Source organism: Trichechus manatus, unplaced genomic scaffold (assembly GCF_000243295.1).
Source record: "Trichechus manatus latirostris isolate Lorelei unplaced genomic scaffold, TriManLat1.0 scaffold00277, whole genome shotgun sequence".
Taxonomy (NCBI): Eukaryota; Metazoa; Chordata; class Mammalia; order Sirenia; family Trichechidae; genus Trichechus; species Trichechus manatus.
The window spans coordinates 1,969,692-1,994,701 of NW_004444213.1; the positions used below are offsets into that span (position 1 = coordinate 1,969,692).

The 25,010-nt window shown below is 43.8% G+C and overlaps 3 protein-coding genes across 3 annotated transcripts in view; 1 reads left to right on the plus strand and 2 right to left on the minus strand.

The window, feature by feature from the left end:
* LOC101353536 (UDP-glucuronosyltransferase 1-1) overlaps positions 1–9,861 on the minus strand; it is a 15,196-nt gene extending 5,335 nt beyond the window's left edge. Inside the window, exons 1-3 of the mRNA XM_004390031.1 lie at positions 8,998–9,861; positions 1,979–2,110; positions 755–842 (exon numbers count right to left, since the gene is read on the minus strand). Coding sequence (XP_004390088.1) covers positions 755–842; positions 1,979–2,110; positions 8,998–9,861 — 1,084 coding nt within the window. The remainder of the gene's footprint in view (positions 1–754; positions 843–1,978; positions 2,111–8,997) is intronic.
* Positions 9,862–15,999: 6,138 nt separating this feature from the next.
* LOC101353790 (dnaJ homolog subfamily B member 3) lies at positions 16,000–16,598 on the plus strand. Its single transcript, XM_004390032.3, is given in 2 exon segments — positions 16,000–16,451; positions 16,454–16,598. Coding segments are annotated over 2 exon segments (423 nt in total). The 5' UTR covers positions 16,000–16,096; the 3' UTR covers positions 16,522–16,598.
* A 4,268-nt stretch (positions 16,599–20,866) lies between these two features.
* Positions 20,867–24,554, minus strand: LOC101354805 (UDP-glucuronosyltransferase 1-3). Its single transcript, XM_004390036.1, has 2 exons — positions 23,691–24,554; positions 20,867–20,941 (listed from the first exon to the last, which is right to left on the minus strand). Exons 1-2 carry the CDS (start codon positions 24,552–24,554, stop codon positions 20,867–20,869), a joined length of 939 nt encoding a protein of 312 aa, XP_004390093.1.
* Between the last annotated feature and the right edge of the window lie 456 nt (positions 24,555–25,010).

Here is a 25,010-nt window from a genome sequence, read left to right on the forward strand (position 1 = left end):
AAAAAAAAAGGACTTACTAGTAGAAACTAAAGGACTCTCCAAGACCATTGCCCTGAGATACTCTTTAAACCTTGAACTAAAACGAGCCCTGAGGTCACCTTTTGCTAAATAACAGATTGATTCATAAAATAAAGAATATCACCCATGAATACTGTGCTCTAAAAAATCATCTATATGAGACCAAACGGTCAACAATTACTTTAAAACAAAGATGTGAATGTAAGGGGGCAGGGAAACTAGATTAATGGAAATGAAATAATCAGAACAGAAATATTGAGAAGGTTTATGCATTGTGAAGAATGTAACCAATGTCACTGAACAATTGGTGTAGAAATTGTTGAATAGGAACATAAACTGCTGTGTAAACCTTCACTGAAAACACAATAAAATATTATTTAAAAAATAAAAAGCAACGTGGGCTATGTCAGCCATAATATTTTCAGGCCAAAAAATCCTCTAGAACAGCCAGGCCTAAGCCATTTTCTTCATTTAACCTCGGTTTGACCTATACTCAGAGTCCCTGGGTGGTGCAAATGGTTAATAAGCTTGGCTGCTGACAGAAAGGTTGGCATTTCAAATCCACCCATGGGTGCCTCGGCAGAAAAGCCTGGCCTTTTCCTTATGAAAATTCAGTCATTGAAAACCCTGTGGAGCACAGCTCTACTCTGACACACATACAGGTTGCCATTAGCCAGACTCAACTCAATGGCAACTGGTTACTCGTTGACCTACGCAGCAAATCCTTCCAACATACCAAGCAGATCGTTTTGGGGCAGCCACTTGACAAGTATGGTATTGTTCGCCAGGTTAGATGGCCGACTTCCGGTGTACCGCCACAGGACCTTGCAGAAACCAAAAAAGAAAGAGTTTTTTTTTTTTTTTTTGTACTTTAAGTGAAACTTTACAATTCAAGTTAGTCTCTCATACAAAAATTTATACATATATTGTTATGTGACCCTGATTGCTCTCCCTGTACTGTGACAGCACACTCCTCCTTTCCACCCCTGATTTCCCGTGCCCATTCAACCAGCTCCTATCCCTTTCTGCCTTCTCATCTCGCCTCTGGACAGGAGCTGCCCATTTAGTCTCATATATCTACTTGAGCTAAGAAGCACACCCTTCACGAGTATCATTTTATGTCCCATAGTCCAGTCTAATCTTTGTCTGAAGAGTTGGCTTCGGGAATGGTTTCAGTTCTAGGCTAATGAAGAGTCTGGGGACCATGTCTTCCGGGGTCCCTCCAGTCTCAGCCAGACCATTAAGTCTGGTCTTTTTACTAGAATTTGAGTTTTGCACCCCACTTTTCTCCCACTCCATCAGGGACTCTCTGTTGTGTTCCCTGTCAGGGCAGTCATTGGTGAAAAAACAAAGAACGTGATACAATATTTTTTTTAATCTGCCGTGATAGCTAGAAAGTGGGATCCTCTGAACAAACACAACTTTTGCAGGTGTGGGAGGTGTCGCGCATAGGGGGGTTTCTGGGGCTGGTAATACGTTCTGTTTCTTGCTCTGGGGTTTGGTTACATGGGTGTGTTTGCTTTGTGAAAACTCATCAAACTGTGTACTTAGGATTTTTGCACTTTCCTGCACTTTGAGGAAAAGTTTACTTAATAAAATGAGTGAGTGTAGAACTATAAAAGCAGAAATATAGGAAATAAGTCCAGTCTCCTAACCAACAGCTTTTTGGAGAAATATTCCTATCTAATATGTAGAAACAATATTCCTTATTATTTTATTTCTTAAATAAATTCTCCTTAATACATGTTTTAGTCTCTCAGAGGGAATAAGAATTCTGAGGGAAGTGGGCCGTTATCTAACAGAGCAGTTGAGACTTAAGTTACAAAAATAACCTTTGGATTAATAGCTGAGAAGTGGCAAGGAAACTCAAGTCTAAAGATCCAACTAATAGAATTAATTTAGATACTCGAAACCTGGGGTTAGAACTCTTGTGAAGACAAATATAAAGAAGTGTTCTTACCGTCTGAGGTATTTTTCCCAAAGCATCAGCGATTTCCATCGCCTTCTTCTCTGGAATCTGTGAGACCATTGATCCCAAAGAGAAAACCACAATTCCATGCTCTCCAGAGGCATTCACATAGGCTTCAAATTCCTAGAGTCAGAAGAGAAATCTCCATTGAATTTTGTCTCCTAGTCTTTGGTGATTACATACATTAAGCCATGAATCAGATACCTTCCTCTTAAGAATAAGGTTCAGGGTATGTTGTTGCTGTTATTATTGTTAGCGGCCATCCATGGTGACCCCATGCACAATGGAAGGCCACCTGGTCCACAGGGTTTTCATTGGCTTATTTTCAGAAGTAGATTGCAAGGCCTTTCTGGGTTAAAGGTATATATGTGTATATGCGTATATAAATATACATATATGCATACATATACACATACACACATATATACATATATAGATAGATACAGAGAGAGAGACTGAGCCTGGATGACGTAACTGGTTTGAAAGACAGCATCACCAGAAAACAGGGAGCCAGAGGTGAGCAGTCGGTTGAATTGATTCAAAGTCCTTCCTAATTGCTAATAGCATTCTATTGCTACTAAGCCATCTTTTTTTTTATCAAGGAGTGATTTTTTTTTTTTAATCTAGTGAGTCTGAATGCTAAACTATGATTGATCTTCTAGTTAATAATGAAAGCTATTAACCTGCCAGTTTAATACCACCTACCTGTCAGTTTGTCGTACTGTAGTGGCTTGCACGTTGCTACAATCCTGGAAGCGATGCCACCAGTATTTCAAATACCAGCAGGGTCACCCATGGTGGACAGGTTTCAGTGGAGCTTTGATACTAAGACAGACCAGGAAGAAAGGCCTGACAATCTACTTCCAAAAATTAGCCAATGAAGACCCTATGAATCACGACAGAATATTGTCTGATACAGAGCTGCAAGATGAGCCCCCTGGGTTGGAAGGTACTCAAAATACACAATGGCCACAATAATGGACTTGAGCATATCAATGATCATGAAGACGGCACAGGACCAGGCAACCTTTTGTTCTGTTGTGCATGGGGCTGCCATGAGTCAGAGCCAACTCAGCAACAACTAACAACAACAAATGAATGTCACAACTACTAAAAAACAAGCAATTTGTGAAGCAGGAGGATGGGATTTTAGACAGTGTCTGCGTGTTGGGGGGTGAGAAACACTGATAGCAAGATTCCCAGTTATCAAGTACAGATTAAAGATTAGTACCTAGCAAAGATTTCTCCCCAAAGTAACAAGGAATAGGCTTTAGAGATGGAACTCAAGCAACAAAAGCTCTGAAGGATACAACAAAAAGATGATTCCAATCAGAAAAAGAGTCCCTGGGTGGTGCCAATTGTTAATGAGTTTGGCTGATAACTGGAAGGTGGGTGGTTTGAGTCCACTGAGAGGCACCTTGGAAGAAAGTCCTGGCAATCTACTTCCAAAATATCAGCCATTGAAAAGCCTGTGGAGCACAGTTCTGCTCTGACACATACAGGGTCACCATGAGTCAGAATTGACCTGACAGCAACTGTTTTTGTTTTTGTTTTGTTCTTAATCAGAAGAACACCAACATTAGCTACAGAGTTGAAAGAGGTGATTCTGCAGTTGAGAGTGGCTGGTGTATCCCCAAAAAGAGAGTAAGGAAACACCTGGATTCAGCAATAATCTTAGCTCAACCTGACTGCTCCCCAATCTTCAAAGCCAACTTAAAAGTACTTCCATCTTAAGGAAACACACACACACACATACACACGCGGTGGTAATCCACTTAGAAGAAACAGGGCAATGCATAAGTATGGCAATTCTTCTCCAGCTACAGACCACTAATGATCTACTTAACTTTCTCAAGTGTCTCCCAAATGATTTTATATGCTTCCAAAGAATGCTGAAGACATGAATGAAATCACGTGATGTGGCAGCATTTGCCGAAGACCAAGCGGTTTCCCAGGACACAGGACCTTCAGTACTAACTCTGGGACAGGATTGTAGGTCATCTAGATGTGAGATACAAGACAAGGCAAACACAACGTTAACAGTGACCTCTTCTAGGCTTGATTCTGAGCATGGCCTGAATAAGCCTATGTCTATTAATGAAATTGAATCAATAATTAACAATCTTTCGAAGCATGACGAGCCTTCCTATGGCAACCTCATTGCCTTCACCATCACCAACTCCAGGCCATTTTGCAGTCTTCTGGCTCAAAGCTGCTATCTTGGCCTTTCCCATCAGGTATATCTAAAAAGTCAAGTACGCAAGAGTCATCCTCCCCAACGCCAGCCACACTGCATTTTTGGTTTGTGGGAAAAACATCTTCAGGGTTTCTTTGTTTTTTTTTTCCCCTGAAGTCCTAGGATGCATGCTACATCTGTCTTCCCCTTAGCCTCTCTCTCTTTCTCAGGGAGAGACACTTCATCTCCAAGCACTCTCAAACGTCTTTCTACTGAGTGACGTTTAGGTATATGGCTTACCTAAATTTCCTACAGACTTCCCTCCTTCATGAAACCCACTGTTGAGTTTAACCTTGTCTGAAAAGGGACTAGTCTAATTTCAGTTCCTTCCACATCTTCCCATATCCACTTGGCGACCACCAAGGTATGATTAACACAAAATCTAACCCACAGGTCCATAAACATTTAAGGTTGAACAGCAGAATTAGGCTAAAGTTTAAATGGTACAAAAGTTCATCTACAGATCACAGCAGGACTAACTCTGGAGACTGTGTTATCATGGCCAATTCCTAGCTCTGGACTAGCATTTATAGGGTGTAATAAAGTTGAGTCCACGCCCTACTTGGCAGAACTCCTCCTAGACCTCACCCTGACTTCACAGTCCTCTTGTACAGCCAAAGAGTGAAGCAAGGAGCTCACTGAAAATAATCCTCGATTTCTACACTACTGATCCCCTTCCAAAACAGACAAGACCAACTTCCAGACAACATGGTGCTACAGTCAAAAGCACCACGCTGTCCCTCTGCAGCAAAGATCAGACAAACTAAGTCAAACAGAGTCACACATCAAGCCTGAAACCCTATTCATCAAACGAAGAGATAAAGAACTCAGCCAAGCAACAAATGGAATAAGAAACGGACCGAGAACAGAGAGTGAGAAGAGATACACGCAGAGGTCGCCTATCAGCTACCGCAGCATGGATGCATCATCTTGGACTCCTATCAAAGATTAGCAAACAGGAGGTACAAGAAAGCAACTCAACAGAGCTTCCAGCAGGAGATAGAGCAACCAGTAACCAGCAATATAGGCTTTCCCACCCCCCACCCTTCTTCACCTCCACTTAGCCTCCTCTGCTTCCTGCAGCCACAGTCTCTTGGCCGGGAAGCACCAGCTTTACCCCATTGTTGCTTGGATTCCACCTGCCCACACTGGCCGGCTCCCTGAGTGCCTTTTGTTGGCTGCTGGTGTTGCTTTTTTCCACTTCTTTAGTTTTCCTCCTTACCTCTCGCCACCTCCCCCTTCTTCCTCTCAAATACCTGGCTCAGAGCACCATCTTTGCTTCTTCCTGAAAGGCTGCAAAACACCGCTTGACTGTGAAACTGCTTCCTGGCCCATGCTGCCACGCTGGTGGGACCTCCGGGGCTTCTTTGTTTGTTTGTTTGCTCTCATTTCTTCCATTTTGATTTGTTTGTTTTCTTTTTCTTTTCTCGGCTTGGGAGCTCTTTCTAGCCAGGTAGTACCGCGCAGCTCGGAAGCTACTCCCTTACTCTGCGCAGATGCACAGGGACATCTCTGGGAGCATTTCTTATTTCTTGTTTTGTTTTTTATTTTTTACTTTTTTTGGTTTTTGGGTTTTTTTTTTTGTTTCTTTGTTTTGTTTTCTTCTCTCTCTTATTCCCTTTTTGTCTTTCATTTCCAGTTTCTAGATTTATTCATTTTTTTACCCTTTTTCTTTTTTTTATTTTTGTTTTTCCCCATTTCTCAGTCTCTCATCTCTCCACTCCAATAGCAAGCTCCCTTAGCACTCTTTTTTGTTTGTGTGTAAGTTTTTGGCTCCTGTTCCTCTCTCCTCTCTCTCATCTTTCCCATACCCATCTTAGCTCCACACATCACAGTCTACCCCCTCCTTCCTGCCTACTTGCACCATGCGCTAAACATCACACTCCCAAGCAGCACAGGCATGGCCTGCTGGAACCTGCCCTGTGCTGATTCCCAGTCCACACTGTCAGCCCCAGTACATGCCACAAACAACCCATCCTAGTAACTCCCCTTCAGCTGGACCTGTCCTGCTGTACCATACCTGAGTGACTGACCCTGCCAATTGGAGAAGGAGGTGAAAAGTATCGTGCCCACAGATGAGCAAACACAAAGAATGCACAGCCCACTTGCTCAGACATAACCAAATAAAACAAAAAAGCAGGATGAAACAAACAAATCTATAATCAATAAACGAGGAAAATAACCACTGAATGCCCGGAAGACAGCAGACAATATCAAAACATTTACAAAAACAGGTCAGGATGGTTCCAGTAGGTGTCCAAAATAAAACTACACATGACCTTCCAGCAGAAGAAAAGGCACTAGAACTACCTGATAGGTAATTCAAATCTCTAATATTCAGAATTATCCAAGAGTTGAAGCAAAAAGCAGACAAAAATGAGGAAAAAATAGATAAATTCGTGGAAAAGGCAGACAAATTCATGGAAAATACAGACCAAAAAATGGAAGAATTCAACAAAATAATATAGGAACAAAATGCTAAAATAAATTTACAACTAGAAATCATACAAAACAACAATTAGAATTCCAAAAGATAAACGACAAGATTTCAGAAATGGACAGTGTCATAAAACGGCTGAGGAGCAGGTGTGAAATGATGGAAGAGAGGATCAGTGAAATTGAAGACAAGCACTTGGATACAACTCTGTTTCAGAAAAAATCAGAAAAAAGAACCAAGAAAAATGAAGAAACCCCAAGAATTATGTGGGATACAATCAAAAGCAAAAATATGCGAGTGATCAGAGTTCCAGAACAGGGGGAGAAAACAGAAAACAGAGAGGATCATTGAAGAATTGCTGAGAGAAAACTTCCCCAATATCATGAAAGATGAAAAGCTGACCACCCAAGAAGCTCAACGAACCCCATATAGGATAGATCCCAAAAGAAAATCACCAAGGCATATCATAATCACACTCGCTAAAACCAAAGACAAAGAATCCTGAGAGCAGCTCGAGAAAAACAAAAAGTCACATACAGAGGAGAAACAATAAGACTAAGCTTGGATTACTCAGCAGAAACCACGCAGGCAAGAAGGCAATGGGATGACATACATAAAACCTTGAAAGAAAAAAATTGCCAGCCAAGAATAATATATCCTGCAAAACTCTCGTTTAAATATGATAGTGAAATTAGGTCATTTCCAGATAAACAGAAATTAAGGGACTACGTAAAAACCAAACTTACAAGACTTATTAAAGGGAGTCCTTTGATCTGAGAACAAACAACATCAGACCACAGGCTGAATATAGGACACAGGATTGTACTAGCCAGATACCAACCTAGGAAATGAACTTTTAAGGACTATGCAAAACCAAAAGAGTTACAACAGGGAACCAGAGAGGTTAATCTGTAAATGATAACAGCGTCAGAACAATAAAAGAGGCAATAAACGGTGTAGGTATAGAACCTTCCAATGGAGAGGAAGGCAAGGTGATACCAAGTAATGATAGACTGCTTCAAATCTAGGAAGATAAGGGTAAATTTCAAGGTAACCACAGAAAGTTAACAAACTTGCTTATCAAAATAAAGAAGAAAAACATAAAGTCTCAGTAAAAATAAAACCTACAAAAACAAAAGAAATGAAAACAAAATGGGACTAATGAGGCACAGCAGTCCAGGGACAAGGACCAGAAGGCAGGAGGGGACAGGAAAGCTGGTAATAGGGAACCCAAGGTTGAGAAGCGACAATGTTGACATGTCATGGGGTTGTTAACCATTGTCATAGGACAAGATGTGTACTGTTTAATGAGAAACTATTTGTTCTGCAAACCTTCATCTAAGGTACGAAAAAAATAAAAGAATTATCGATGTGAGATCAAATTGACAACAGCAACTCAAAAGGTTTGATGGGTAGCCTGGGGAGCAGTGAGTTGAAGATAATGGTGATGGAACAATTTGGAAAAGGATAGTGAGAATAGCAGCACAACTGGAAGAATGTAATCCATGTCACTGAATTGTACATGTAGAAACTTTTGAAATGGTGTAACTTTGGCTATGTATATTTTCACCAAAAAAAAGGTCCTCCAAGGTCGAGAAGGGAGAGTGTTGACGTGTCATGGAGTTGTTAATCAATGTCATAAAACAACATGTGTACTGATTGTGTAATGAGAAACTATTTGTTCTGTAAATCTTCATCTAAAGTACAATAAAAAAAATTTTAAATAAACAAATAAAAACAGAAAAGATGAGACCCCTGAATATTTCACTTCCCCACTCTGATGAGACTTGCCTACCCAGGACAAGACCTTTAAAAGAGTGCCTAGGTGTTGCTAAGAATTAAGTATTTTTAGTTCCAGGTTTCTTGTTCGATTTTCCCTTCCCAAATGTCTTTTGTTTTTCAAGAACCCCTATGTGGAAGTCCCTGGGTGGTGCAAACAGTTAAGCACTCAATTACTAGCCAAAGGGTTGGTGTTTTGAACATACCCAGAGGTGTCTCAGATGTCAGGTCTGGTGATCTGTGTCAGAAAGGTCACAGCCTTGAAAACCCCATGGAGCAGTTCTACTCTGTATACATGGGGTCGCCATGAGTCAGAATCAACACAACCGCAACTAACAACATAATTTCCTCAAGTCTCACAAAGAACCCAGAAGATGATGTTAAATGGCAGATATAAATTACTACTCAGACCTAGGAGACTGGCAAGGTAGAAATTAACCAAAGAGGGCACTAAAAGCTATCTCAGCATGCCCGTTCAGCATATACCTGTGGCAAGTTCACCTATACAAAAGAACTTGCAAGAATGTAGGCATGTAGAGCTTCCACTCAGATACACACCTGGGATAGCGGTTTTTGGGAAATGCAGTTGATCCCACCAATAAAAACGATGTTGGGCATGGTAGGCCTGGGATACTGCATTACAAAGTCATGTCTGAGCAGCCAGATAGATCCAAAGCTCATAAGGTCCTGGACAGTCACATCTCTCCAAAGAACTTCGGAGGCTAGTGACGCATACCACGAATAAATCGCATTGCACAGGAAGGGCTCAATGAAGGTGATCAGCATGTTCTTCACTCGCTGCAGAAAGGTCATGTGATCTGGGTTCATGGACAGAGACCTGGGCACATAGGATGGTGGGCTGGGGCACTGGGTACCGCGGAAGTCCAAGCTGCACGGCAGTCCGTTCAGGAAGTACACCGCAGGTAGGGACAGGTACTGAGCCACAATAGGGCCGCAAGGAAGAAAAGGGTCTGTCAACACAGCCTCGAAGCCGCCGGCCGCCAGGGAGGCCATGAGCTCCTCGTTGTGCAGTAGGTGGGAACAGGCAGACAACAACACAGCAGCATTTTTTTTGGCTCCCTTGTACATTTTGATCACACGCTGTAAAAAGGGCTCATTCTCAAAAACACCATACCCAAAACCGGTAAAAATCGCTTCTATGTCCTCCTTCTGGAAGGGCACAGGGAACTTCTTCAAGGTGTAAAATGCTCCTTCCTTGATGAACACAGACGAGGAGGGGGCCACCACGACTACTTCGTGTCCCCTCTGATGCAGCTGCTGGATGACCGCAACCATGCTGAGCCAGTGGCTGCCGTCCATCGGGACCACCAGCAGCTTCCCACCCTGGGACCCCTCGGGACTGAGCACACACAGCATCAGGCCCAGGATGAGCGGAAGCAGACCCTGCGACCCTGCAGCCATGGCAAGAGGCATTTGCTACCGAGAGTATCTCTCTGCCAAAGATCCTCTGTCTCCCAATTACATGTTGCAAAAACCAGTCTATACACCAAGTTAATCTTTTGCTTTTTATCACACAATGAGGCTGTCATTCAGCCAAAGAGAGTAGAAAGTTTACTTTTAGAGATAAAGAGAGTGGAGCTTCACTGGGTTTCTTAATAGGCAATGCCTGTTTAACTGGCTGGTGTTCCTTATCAACCATTCAAGCCCTATTCTTGACTGACCACAAGAAGGCAAAGGATCTCCAGCACCTTTGGCTTCATCTCACTAGTCTCTCTATGGATGAAAAGAATGTTACCTGAAAGCAAACAAGACTACTGTGCAACCAGTCAGACTTCCTCTTCAGAAATGAACCAGAAAGCTGACTATGTCTTTTTAGAAAGAGAAGAACATGGCGTTGCCAGCCCCACCTTTGGTCCATGGAAACCTTCAGGAATTGTCCTTCTCTGTGGCTCATGCAGAGGTCTGCCCTACCACTCGCATCATTATTTTATTCGTTCATCCAGCAAATATTCATTTAGTCCCAGCCTGGTGCTGGCCTTGAGGCTAGAGCCATGGCCCTGACAGATGAGGCTCCCACCTTTCCAGAACTCATGGTCCATCAAGGTAGACAGACAAAGTAAACAGAAACAGTGATTTGTTGTTAGTGGCAGTCAAGCAGATTTCGACTCACGGCGACCTCATGTGTGCAGAGTAGAACTGCTCCATAGAGTTCTCAATGCTGTGACCTTTTGGGAGTAGATCACCAAGCCTGTCTTTTGAGGCACCTCTGGATGGGTTCCTACTACCAACTTTTCAGCTAGTAGTCAAGCACTTAACCATTTCTGTCCACCCAGGGACTCCACAGAGACATTAGAAATAGTGAAAAATGTTAAGAAGGAAATAAACAGGGGGAAAGGGAAGCAGTGGCATCACTAGGGAGGTGTGGGGGATATGGACCATACTGGGTGACACTGTCAGAGGGGGTGACACCAAAATGACTGTCTATAAAATTTTTGTGCAGTTGTGCAACAGATCACTTTTACATGGACTTTCTTGCTATGGTTTTATAACTTTCACCAAATGATTGGGCGGGACTATGCTAATAAGGTGCTTGTGGCCCACCAAGAGGATTGAACAGTTTGTTAATAATGCAAATGAGGTACATGGTACCTTTGTGAGGGTGTTGTTTTTAGGTGCCGTCGAGTCGGTTCTGGCTCATAGCAACCCTATGTACAACAGAACAAAACACTGGTCTGGTCCTGCGCCATCTTCACAATTGTTGCTGTTTGAATCCACTGTTGCAGCCACTGTGTCAACCGTCTCACTCAGGGTCTTCCTGTCTTTCACTGACCCTCTCTACTTTACCAAGCATGATGTCCTCCGGGGATTAAAAACCCGTTGCCATGCTGTGGACTGCCAGAAGTACAAACAAATAAGTCTTAGAAGAAATAAAACCAGAGCACTCCTTAGAAGCAAAGATGGAGAGACTCCCGCTCACTCACTTTGAACACGTCATCAGAATAGACCAGTGGCTAGAAAAGGACATCATGTTTGATAGAGTCAGCAAAAATGAGAGAGATCTGTAATGACACAATAGCCACAACAATGGACTCAAACATATCAAAGATCATGAGGATGGCGCATGACTGGGGAACATTTCATTCTGTTGTACATGAGGTCGCCAAGAGTTGGAACCAACTCAGTGGCAACTAACAACAACAAATAACAAAAGTCAGAAGTAAAGTTGTGATTCCCCACAGTCATTACCCAGTCAAAATAAGTGGAGAGAAGGCATACGGCAGGACTTTGAAGACAAGTAGAAAGAGCTCACACAGCAATACCTAGCACCAGTGGGTGTCCCAGGAGAGCAAGGGAAGGTCAGGAATAAGTACGACAGTCACTGAACAGAAACGGCCCTCCAGAAGAAAGGCAGCAAATAGAGTGCAGACAGTACTAAGCATCTTACTCTGTTCTTTGAGGATCCATTGCTGCTCTGTACAATCCCAGGATGAAAGCATAGTCCCCAGCATTTTCACCAATGCACATCACTGGCCACTCATACTTGGGGATGTGCTAGGAGGGGCATGGAGAAAGCTGCTGTCTTCAAAGTTTTAGAGTCCCTAGATGGTGCAAACAGTTAACGTGCTTGGCTGCTAACTGAAAGGTTGGAGGTTCGAGTCCACCCAAAGTTCTGATGATCTACTTCTGAAAAATCAACCGTTGAAAACCCTATCAAGTGCAGTTCTACTCTGACACACTTGGGGTCACCATGAGTTGGAATAAACTCAATAGCAACTGGCAGTAGTGGTGGTGGCGGTTCTGTGGGACATATAAGCACAACCCTATCTTTCAGGTACTTAGTGTAGGCACTTAGAGTCTCTTCTCCCTGGACTACCATCCTTCAATCTTATATGTGCTTACATGTGGATGAGTATATATACACACACACACGTACACACACAAATACACACATGCACCCCAAAGTTCCTCCTCCCTTCCCCAAGCACTCTCCATTGTCTATGACCTAAATTCTGGGATGAGCGAAAAAGAAGTAGCAATTCTTTTGCAATTTGGTATGCGGTTATCTGCAATTCTGAAATTCAAAGTCCAATTTAAACTTTAGGGGCCATAATTCTTCCAAAGTCTGGATGCCATGAGAGTTCATCTGCAGATTACACAGGGCAAAGGGACGGCAAACACACACAGTCACTACCTGTCCAAACTTTGAGGCCACTGTGTAGCTGAACAGTTCGGTGCCTGGGAGTGTTATTTACCAATCTGAATACCAGACAATCCACCTTCAATCTCAACAATTACAACTGAGAACCATTACTAAGCCATTCAATATAGCTCCTTCCCCCAGAACCCAAGCAGACCTGACACTTAAAATCTGTTGTTAATTCCCTCATTCACCAAATATTTATTATAAGTGTAGACCCTACTGTGTGCCAGGCATTATGCCAGGAACTGAGGCTAGACCACCAAGTTAGGAATGGTCCCTGCCCTTAAGGGGCTGCCCAGTGGACAATGACAAACTCACAACCTGGCAATATCAGGGCAGGCTGAGATGTGCTCTGGTGTAGGACACACATCCTCAGCCCTATGAATATGGCACCTACGTGGTCTGACTTTGGGGGCTACCAAAGAGCTGGGTGTTGGTGAAAACATCCTGGCACCTAATTAAAGAGGTGCTCTCTTTTTACAGTGAAGCCAGTAGTTAGTAGCCCAACACTCCAACCCTCCTAGCCCCTTTGATCAGGTCGAAGCTGGTTGTTACTGAATGAAAGAAACAACATAAGCAAGTCCATTGCCCTCTGGATAATCTATGGGACCCTCTGGCGGGTAGCAAAGTTGTCTTCCTTGCTTCTCTGTAGCATTTTGCTTCCACTTTTACCAAAACTCGCTGCTGTCGAGTTGATTCTGACTCATAGCGACCTTATAGGACAGAGTAGAACTGCCCCATAGGGTTTCCAAGGAGTGGCTGGTGGATTTGAACCGCTGACCTTTTGGTTAGCAGTCATAGCTCTCAACCACTGCACCACAAGGGCCCTGCTTTTACCAAAGTCCTCGTTTTATGCTACATTTGTCCTAGTTAGCAGTTTGATATCGGTCTGTACTACCAGACTGTATATTGCTTGTAGGCAAGGCTTCAGCTTTTGAATCACTTCGTTCCAGGGTCAGTCCCATTGTTTTGCAGAGAGCAGGCCCTCAGAAACCTGTTCTGTATGGATGTGACTTCACCTCTCCCTTTGCTCTAGGCCCCGTATCCAGTAAGTGCTGAATCTGGATCATTCCACCACTCTCTCTCAGACCTAGCTGCCAGGGTCCTGTTTCAGGACCTCAGATCACCAACCTAAATTATGGGCTCGGCCTCTCACCCTCATCTCTCACCTCTGATTCACCACATCAGCTGCCCCTGCCCCATCCCACTCCCACCACCTCTACAACCTTGGCCAATAGCTTCCCATGGCCTAGGATACAATTCAAACTCTGCAGCCTTGCCTTCAGAACTCCCTGGGAATGGCCCCTGGGCCAACCTATCCAAGTTCATTCCTCTTCTCTAGCCCTTCTTCTTGAACCTCTCCCTCTGCCTCTACCCTACTTCCATTCAGGATCATTTGTCCCTCCCAAACATGCTCTATACCTTCCTACTTTTCGTGGTTCACACTGGACCTTACTCCTGGTTGATCACCAAGTGCCAAGTCCAGGGCCTGTTCATTTTCTCTGGGTAACATCAAGTCAGTTATTTGTCCTGGTGAGGTAACAATTCCCTACCTTTGGAGCTACTACCCTTTATGACGAATGTTAGAAAGTTCATTGGTTAATCATTTTCCTCTTGGAACTGACTTTTATTGCTGTTGCCTCACAGTTTATCAAAGCATATAGGATCAAAGGGAATGATGAGAAAGCAGAAAACTCAAACAAGTGGCCATGATATTGGCCATCTTGTCACACACCAAGAAATGCAAAAAGAAAGTCCTGGTCATGACAAAGCAGTTTTAGGGGAACTAACCATTGCTTCTCAGGTTTAGCCACAGCACTATAAATACGGCCAGTAGATTTTAATATACTAGAACAGAGGTTCTCAAAGGATGGTCCAGGGAACCCTGGGTGTCCCCAAGAATTTTTCAGGGGAATTTTGCCAAGTCAGAACTATTTCCATAATAATGATGTGTGCCTTTCTCACCCTCATTCTCCCGTTAAGTGTACAGTAGAGTTTTCCAGAGACGGTATGATGTGAGATAGAGCAAGAGGTTGAACACAGAAGCAGACATGAGAATCCAGCTGTCTTCTATTAAGCCCGATACAAAGAGATACTACAGGGCTGCTATGAGTCGAAATCGGCTCGACAGCAACGGGTTTGGTTTTTTTTTTTTTTTTTTTAAAGAGAATTGCAAAAACATGTAAAACCATGCCTCTCTTTCATTGATTTTTTTGGGTTTTGAAAAACACCTTTACTTGTTCATAAACATGTGGTTTATGTTAGCATGCAGTGGGTTTATTGTTATTATGAAATTGCATAATGAATATTGTTTCAATTCTCAGTTTTCATTTCGAATGCACTAAGTATTGACGGCAAAAACTCACATGAACAAAAGGAAATGGGTTCTGGGCCCAAATAGTGTGAGAACTGCTGTCCTAGACAAACCATATCACTGTCCTTTTCTTGAGCTCTGGGTCAGACTAAACTCACTCCCATCATGCCCCCACTGCCCCAGGCCACTGGGAAAAGCCTGACATTAAAACCTACTTTAAGAAAAACATTTTCCACAGCAGCCAGAATGAAGGTCCACTGTCGGTGGTGTTGCTGGGTGCCATCGAGTCAATGCCAACTCGCGACCCTACTGGACACAGGAGAACTGCCCCACAGGGCTTCCAAGGCTGTAATCCTTTCCGGGAGCAGATGGTGGAACCACTAGCGCTTAACCATTGAGCCACCAGGTATCCTTCAAGACCCACTAACCAAAAAACCCATTGCCGACTCACAGAGGCCCTAAAGGACAGAGTAGAACTACCCCATAGAGTTTCCAAGGCTGTAATCTTTAGGGAAGCCCACTGCCACATCCTTCTCCCTGGGACCGGCTTGTGGTTTCAAACTACTTAACTTTCGGTTAGGAGCGGAGCTCTTAACCACTGAGCCACAAGAGCTCCTTCAAAGCCCTTTAAGTTCCCGTTTTTAGTACTCTATTTGAAGATTGGGGCCCTGGTGACGCAGCGGTTAAGAGCTCCGCTGCTAACCAAAAGGTCAGCAGTTTGAACTCACCAGGCGCTCCTCGGAGACCCTATGGAGCAGCTCTACTCTTTCCTATTGGGTCACTAAGAGTTGGAACCCACGCCACGGCAACAGCTTTGAAGACCACCCCTGGCAACCCATGTGGGTGGAGCCAGGTAGGTAGGCGCAGACAGTGGGATGGGCGGAGCCAGAGATGGGCGGGGCCGCCATGGCCAAGCGTGAATCCCGTCATAAGCGCGTCGTAGGGAGTGGGGCAAGCCTCGGGCGCACTGCATTCTGGGACATGGAGTCAAAGGTGCCACCGGCCAATGAGACGCCGCCTGCGTCACAAGGACCGCGGTCCCCAGCAACCTAGCCACGGTGGGCGCTGAGTCCGATCCCTGGGGCTGCCAGCCGCGCCGGTCGCCGTGCCGTGGCCCCAGGCCCGCCGAAGCCGGGAGAAGCCTCGCTGGGCTGCCATCCCTGTGTGCCCCGACGTCCAACATGGTGGACTACTACGAAGTGCTGGGCGTGCCCCGGCAGGCCTCGTCTGAGGCCATCAAGAAGGCGTACCGCAAGCTAGCGCTCAAGTGGCACCCCGACAAAAATCCTGAAAACAAGGAGGAAGCGGAGAGGAGGTTCAAACAAGTGGCCGAGGCGTACGAGGTGTTGGCAGACGCCCAGAAACGGGATGTCTACGACAGATACGGCAAAGCAGCGGTGGATGGTGGCGGCGGCGGGCCCTTCGACGACCCTTTCGACTTCGTCTTCACCTTCCGCGACCCAGCCGAGGTCTTCAGGGAGTTTTTCGGTGGCAGGGACCCGTTTTCGTTTGACTTCTTCGGAGACCCACTTGAGAACATGTGGGGGAGTCGGAGAAGCTCCCGGGGAAGCAGAAGCAGAGGGTCCCTTTTCTCCACCTTCAGTGAATTTCCAGCTTTTGGGAGTGGTTTTTCTGCTTTTGATACAGAACTGACTTCTTTTGGTTCCATGGGAAGTGGGGGCCTCTCGTCGTTCGCCATGTCCTGTGGGAGTGGTAGGTCCGGCAACTTCAAATCCATGTCGACTTCCACCGAAATAGTGAATGGCAAAAAAATCACCACTAAGAGAATCATCGAGAATGGCCAAGAAAGGGTGGAAGTGGAAGAAGACGGAGAGTTAAAGTCCCTGATAATAAACGGCAAAGAGCAGTTGCTGCGCATTGACACTCAGTAACTTCAGTCCGCTGTGGCTGTGACGCACATTTTAAGGAATAGCAGGACATTTTTTTTTTTTTGAAGATTGTACGTGAACTCTGCTTTCAGAACACCTGTACTCAAGAATTTATAAACAGTTCGTGCAAACGCCTGTTTGTCATTATTGTTGGGACCGCGTGAATAGGACCGCTGTTTGTCTTTACAGCTGATGTTAACAGCTGGATGCAGTCTGCTGTTTATTAAACTTAACCCCAAAGCAGATGATGAATAGTTCATAGGGCTAGGACCAAAAGTTCACCCCAGCCGCCTAAATTTTGCCTTCGCGTTTTGTTAGAAGTGTGAGCCAGGTAGTTTGCTGTGAAGTTAACGTTGTCAAGATCAATCATATTAGGTCAATGTTTTAGTGCTTTGTTGTTAGGTGTGAGGGGGTCGTTTCCAACTCGTAGTGATCCTGTAGGACAGAGTAGAACTGCCCCATACAGTTTCCAAGGAGTGGCTGGTAGATTTGAACTGCCCACTTTTTAGTTAGCAGCTAAGCCCTTAAGCACTATGCCACCAGGGCTCCATATTTTAGGATTCAGTAGTGGTAAATAAGGTGTCTTTGGGTGGCACGCATGGTTTGCATTCAGCTACTAACTGAAAAGTTTGTGGTTCAAACCCACCCAGTGATGCTACAGAAGAAAGGCCTGGTGATCTACTTTCATAAGATTGTTGTTGTTATTAGGTGTCCCCGGACTGGTTCTAACTCATAGCAACCTGGTGTACAAAAGAACAAAACACTGCCCAGTCCTGCGCCATCCTCGCAATCATTGCTATGTTTGAGCTTGTTCTTGTAGCCATTGTGTCCATCCATCTCTGAGGTTCTTCCTCTTTCTTGCCGAACCTCTTACCAAGCATGATGTCCTTCTCCAGGGATTGATCCCTTCTGATAACGTGTCCAGAGTATGTGAGACAAAGTCTCACCATCCTCGCTTCTGAGGAGCATTGTGGTTAAACTTCTTCCAAGACAGATTTGTTCATTCTTCTGGCACTCTGTGGTATACTGAATATTCTTCACCAGCACCATAATTTAAAGGCATCAATGCTTCTTTAGTCTTCCTTATTCATTGTCCACCTTTCACATGCATATGAGATGGTTGAAAATACCACGGCTTGGGTCAGGCGCACCTTAGTCCTCAAAGTGACATCTTTGCTTTTTAACACTTTAAAGAAGTCTTTTGAGGCAGATTTGCCCAATGCAGTATGTCATTTGGTTTCTTGACTCCTGCTTCAGTGGGTGTTGATTGTGGATCCAAGTAAAATGAAATCCTTGACAACTTCAGTATTTTCTCCATTTATCATGATATTGCTTATTGGTCCAGTTGTGAGAATTTTTGTTTTCTTTATGTGGAGATGTAATCCATACTGAAGGCTACAGTCTATGATTTTCATCAGAGAGTGCTTCAAGTCCTCTTCAATTTCAGCAAGCAAGATTGTGTCATCTGTGTAACACAAGTCGTTAATGAGTCTTCCTCCAATCCTGATGCCGCATTCTTCATATAATCCAACTTCTTGGAGTATTTGCTCAGCATACAGATTGGATAAGTATGGTGAAAGGATACAACCCTGACCCACACCTTTCCTGATTTTAAACCACACAGTATCCCCTTGTTCTTTTTGAATGACTGCCTTCCTAAGACTGCAGCCATTGAAAAACCTATGGAGTGCAGTTCAACTCTGACGCACACGGGGTTGCCATGAGTCAGAATTGATTCAACAGCAACGGGTTTGGTTTAGTTTCATGAAAGATAAGAATATATTAGTAATATGTTTGGTTTAAAATAAATTAAGGATAGTTTTCAGTCACACATGAATGCTGGTGACATAGTGAGAGTTGACCATTGTTTACCTAATGTTAAGCCTAGGCTTTTCAAAAAAAGGTGAACCTAGTAGCATGGGTGTGTTAGTTGCCTACAGCTGCTGTAACAAATTATCACAAACTTGGTGTCTTAAAAGAATCTACATTTATTCTCTTAGAGTTCGGGAAGTCAGACGATCAAAATCAGTCTCACTGGACTGAAATCAAAGTGTTGTCAGGGTCATGCCTGTGTTCTCCACTTTCTAGAGCCACACTGGGCCCTTGGCTCTTGGGCCCTTTCTCTAGCAGCATAGCATCTTGTTTCAATCTTCACATTGTCTCCTTTGTCACTGGTCAAATCTCCCTCTCCCTCTTATAAAGACCTTTGTGATTACATTTAGGACCCACCCAGATAATTCAGGATAATCTCCCCATCTCAACATTCTTAATCACATCTACCAAGTCCCTTTTGCCATCTAACGTAACATTCAGAGGACCAGGGATTAGGACCTGGATATCTTTGGTGGCAATTATTCAGCCTACCACAGTGGGTCTTTTTCATTTGCTTAAAACATGGAAGTGAATACTAATGTATTTGGTACAATCATTCAAGAAAAATCTGACACTGGCAGTCTGTTAGCACCCAAAGGGGTGGAGGACTAAAGATACTCTGTAATACCAAGGAAGACCTACGAAGAATTCTGCAGTACAAAAGATAAACATCCTGAAAATTGGGGCAGGTGGGGAGGAGGAGGTATGTTCTGTATTATAGGAAACAAGAAATTTGTTAGAAGATGTATGTTTAGAGGTGAGAATGCACAAACTATGAAGCCTGAAAAAAAGGAAATGGTAGGGATACAAGAAGCTGACATGAAGGCAGAGATGAAAGTCATCTGCACAAACAGCCCTCTTTTTGGCAGACTTTCAGGTGAGGCTTGGGCACAGCCACACTATAAATAGGTAAACAGACCAACACTGACCCCCGTCCAGTGCATATCAGAGAGCCAGAAGATTTCCCCCTGGTGTCACCTCCCAAACCTCCTGCCTCCATCCCCATTGCCAACCCTTCACTCTGGATTTGGCTCTTGATCAGGACTCGCACATTTGCTCTCAGTCTGCCCCAAGCCCACAAACACAGACCTGTACCGCCCATTGCTCTTCCTGATAGTAACTCCCAAGATTATAGCCCAGAAGCACCTCAGAAGACAGGCGATCTGCTTCTGAAAGGTCACAGCCTTGAAAACCCCATGGAGCCATTTACTCTGCACACATGGGGTCGCCATGAGTCAGAATCAACTTGGATGGCAACTAACAACAACAGTGGCGACCCCAAAAACTAAACACAAATCAGATTCCCAGCCTATACACAGCTTGGTTCTACAACTATGGCTGAATCTGCAAATGTGATAAAAGCATTTCATAAGGTTACACAAAACTATCCTCCCACTGTGCATGGGACATAGCTCATATCAGGTGAAGTTGGCAGTATTGACTGAGTGAGGCACTATACACGCAGCTGAGGGAGTCGTGTTCTTTTGGCACAGTTTACGCCCCCAGTCAAAACCTTTTGGGACATAATTGCCTTGGGATAGTGCATCAGAAAGTGTCCCATCCACCATGGTTACCTCTAAGGAAAAGTTTGCATAAGGCTTGAGAGCAAAAAGGCAACTGAACTGGAAGGCAAAAAATGCAGCATGTCCTTGATTCTTCACAGAAAAATCATGGGGTCCAAAAGTATTGTTAACAAACTCAAGCAGTATATGAGAATGGGGATGGGTTCCCTTTGGTGCCCTTAAAGCCAAATTGCATGGAATGACCGCAAAAAATACACAGCAGAAACACAGAAGCATTCAGTCTCCATCTATACAGAAATGGAAAAGTGTCCTAGAATTAACAAGGAAAAAGGAAACTTAAAAAAAAAAAGAAATAAGATATAATAAAAAGAATGAACTTATGCTAAATGGAAGAAATTAAGTCAAACATATATGGTATGAATGGACAGAATTCTTACATGAAAAGAAACCATCAGGTTGGAGTTTTAAAAATATGTGTTATTCACAAGAAACAAAATTTTTTTAAGTGTTAAGGATCATGGATCTTTGAAGTTAAGTAGGTTATCTAGCTAGTCTCCAGGTGACACACCTTGTCCTACTTGTAGTAATAACAGTGATAACAACTGATATTTATTGGCTGCTCACTATGACAGCACCAAAGCAGAACGGTTAGGTATTGTTCCCAAGGTCATCCAGCTGGAAAAATGGCAGTGAGATTTGAACCAATGCAGTTAACGCCTGAAAACATATTCACATGGAAAAACTAAAAGAAAATAGCAACGCTTTTAAAATGCCTTTCTGTTTTTCAACATTTGTGCAAACCTAATAGATACACATACAGTGAAACCTGTGAGAGCAGAACTCGGCAGGACTGCCTTGTTTTTCAGGGTCTCGCAAGGTTTCCACCTTTGACAGGTGCAGTCTTACCACTTTTCTGTCGGTCTCTATTAGTGGAAAATATTTGCGTTTTCCTTCTCTGGCAGGTTTCCGCCTTACACAAGTTCTGGCTTTCGTGGGTTTTACTGTATAATTTGTCATTGAATAAATACATTGCATATAGGGAAACGAAAACCAAGTAGAATAGATACCCCATGGTATGATGAAACAGAAAACAATGATGTTTATAGTCCTTTATAATAATACATATATTAGTAAAAAAAAGTAGAGAGGAAGACTAAAACAGCTATAACAGATCAAAAGTCAGGGAAGTTAACATAAATTAGGTGACTATGATATAAATTCACCAGGTGTCTGTCAGTTTGTCTTACTATGTTGGCTTGTGTGTTGCTGTGATACTGGAAGCTTTGCCACAAGTATTTCAAATACCAGCAGGCTCACCGTTCGTGGACAAGTTTCAGTGGAGCTTTCAGACTAAGACAGACTAGGAAGAAGGAGCAAATAATCCAAGAAGCTGCACTATATGAAGAAGAATGGTGCATCAGGATTGGAGGAAGACTCATTAACAACCTTGGATGTGCAGATGACACAACTTTGCTTGCTGAAAGTGAACGGGACTTGAAGCACCTAGCACCTACTGATAAAGTTCAAAGACCACAGCCTTCAGTACGGATTACACCTCAACATAAAGAAAACAAAAATCCTCACAACAGGACCAATAAGCAACATCATGATAAACGGAGAAAATATTGAAGTTGCCAAGGATTTCATTTTACTTGGATCCACAATCAGTGTCCATGGAAGCCAGCAGTCAAGAAATCAAACAATGCATTGCACTGGGCAAATCTGCTACAAAAGATCCCTTTAAAGTGTTAAAAAGCAAAGATGTCACTTTAAAGACTAAGGTGCACCTGACCCTCATGCATGCAAAAGCTGGATAATGAATCAAGAAGACCTAAGAAGAATTGAGGCCTTTAAATTATGGCGTTGGTGAAGAATATTGAATATACTATGGACTGCCAGAAGTACGAAAAAATCTGTTTTGGAAGAAGTACAGTCAGAATGCTCTTTAGAATAAGGACGATGAGACTTGTCTCATATATTTTGGACATGTTATCAGGAGGGACCAGTCCTTGGAGAAGGACATCATGCTTGATAAAGTAGAGGGTCAGTGAAAGAGAGGAAGACCCTCAACGAGATGGATTGACACAGTGGCTGCAACAATGGGCTCAAGCAAAAAAACAATTTTGAGGATGGCGAAGGACTGGGCAGTGTTCCACTCTGTTGTACATGGGGTCGCTATGAGTCGTAACGAATTCAACAGCACCTAACAACAACAACAGATGACATAAATGAGCTGCATTCACCAATCAAAAAAGATGGGTCACTCCGTGAATTAAGAAACAAAATTCAGCCCCCAACAATCCTATTTAAAACAACAAACCCAAATATTGAGGGTTAATGTACAGTGTCTCTACAATTATTCATAAAGCAGTAGTTCCCACCATGAAAACCTGTGCTTCGTTGGGGTGTGGTGGGCTGGGGTGGGTTTGGTGGTGTCGTCAGCCCCTCCTAACAATCCCCTCCCCTTTTAAGTTCACTTCTCTTGATCACTGTCTCTACCTTCACTGGGTTCTTAGGGTCATAGTTTTATCTACTCTCTAACACCAACCACCATCTTTTGATGATCTCAGCATCCCACGAAGAAGACCCATTTGACATGTAACCTTCATAATGCCTTCCCAAGTCTGGTATGTTCCCACATTCTACACCAAGCACCAATTCCTGGGCAGGCAACATCCTGTCAGACAAATTCCACCTCTGAAATGTTGAACTCCATTATTTCTTTCTCTGATCACAGGCCCCCAATCTTTCCCCTCTGGAATTGTCTGACTTCCATTTAACTTATTCAATCTCTTTGGAGCTTCTACTTCCTTTGGGTGCTTAAGTCCCCTCTGTCATCACATCTCCACCTTTTCAAGATGGGACCTCTAAAGACTCTCATGTCAACAAATGCAATTTGCTCATTCCTTCATCCTTCTACTCAACACCTGCAAGCAATAAACCCCAGATGGATCACTTCCACCGGCAGAGGCGTAGCTAACAGAAAATAGCATAGAAGGCAATTAGTGTTAAATTGCTGAATGATCTCTCACAGCTGGCCAAGGAAACTACAATGGCTAATAGAAACTCTTTGTTGGCACCTTCCCCAACCCACCCCCAGTGGTGCCCAGGACGTGTGCTATATACCTGCCACGTCTTAGATATGCCTCTGGCTTCCACAACTCAGTTTCTGGCTCCTACACAATTGAAGTAAATTACACGACTATAAAGACAGTGCCTTTACAAATGGACAGTCTTGGCTGAGGAACACCATTGTTTGTCATTCATGCTATGGACCCTCACCTCCCCTCTCATTCCTCTCAGTGACCATTCCAAACGTTAACTACACTACTGTTGACACTTCCACAGTTTATCTCACAGAAGGCTGTTAGAAAGAGAATGAAAGGTAGAAATCTCTAGAAAGGTTGGTAGATCAGTAAGCAATTGAAAGTAAGTTTTTAAAAGAAGTGTTCCCCCTGGAACATTGATTGGGTAAGGGCATCAATACAGACCTCAGAGAGTGGCTTTCTGTTGGCACAGTTTATGCCCCCAATGAAGACCATGTTAGGCATGATCGGCCTAGGGTAGTCCATCACAAAGTCTCCTCTGAACAGCCACACAGATCCATAGCTGAAAATGTCCACCACAGACACCTCTCTCTGAAGGAGCTCAGAGGCAAGGCTTGCAAAAGGTGCAAAAAAAACACGGCAAAAGTACTGCAGGGCCAGAGGGTAGAGCATGTTCTTGACCCTTTGCAGAAATGTCATGTGGTCTGAATTCCTTGTTAAGAGCCTAGGAATATACGAAGATGGGTTTGGACATTGCGTGCCCTCAAAATCCAATCCACATGGAATGAAACGCACAAAATACACAGCAGGAACTGACAGGTACTTGGCCAGCACTGTCCCACAGGGATTAATAGGGTTCGTTAAAACCACATCAAAGGAGCTATCATTCAGATACTTGATCAAGTCCTTGTTATGCAAAAGATTTTCACAAGACCTTTGAAAGAATGCAGCTATAGTTGGAAAAATTGTCATCATTTTAAAAAACGTCTTCAGAAAATGTTCATTTTCAAAAATCAGGTGATTCTGGAGCACGAAGAGGTCGTCAAATTCTTCCTGGGTGTATGGAATGGCATAGGTTTTCAGGGTGAAGAAGTCATCTCCTGTGATGTGCATATTTATCTCAGGCCCAAGGACAACTGCCTGGTGGCCCCTGGCATGGAGCTCCTGCACAGCCTTTCTCATGCTGAGCCAGTGGCTGCCATCCAAGGGCACCACCAGCACCTTCCCACCCTCAGCCCAGGGCTCAACACACAGCAAGAGAAGTAGCAACCTGAGCACCAACAGGGGAACCCAGAGTCCTGCAGCCATCTCAGAAAAAGTCAAAGCCACTGGCTTTCCCCACAGGCCATGCCTACTACACAGGTTTCCTTCAATTATCTTATCACTGAGCCACATAGTCCCTGGAATTTAATTGGAAGACAGAGTATCCTCCTTAAGTTAATCATTACAGAATCAATCTAACCTTTCATCCTCTAGTCCAGACCTTCTTCCCCCACATCGGGAGATTGACCCCCCACCCTAATCTTGGAAAAACTCAACTGACCCTGCTGCCCTCTCTGGGGAGTATTCTAGTGCACTCTCTTATTTTTCATCCAATTCCTAAAGTAAATATGTGGACACTTGTGTCATGTCATCAACTCCTACATCTCTGTAAACCATGTTCTATCAGGCTGTGGCTGAGCTCTGAGGCATAACTGGTGCCCTAGACCCCAACCATCACCTGCTGCTGGATGGGACACTGTTTGGTGACTCTTAAAACTTTTT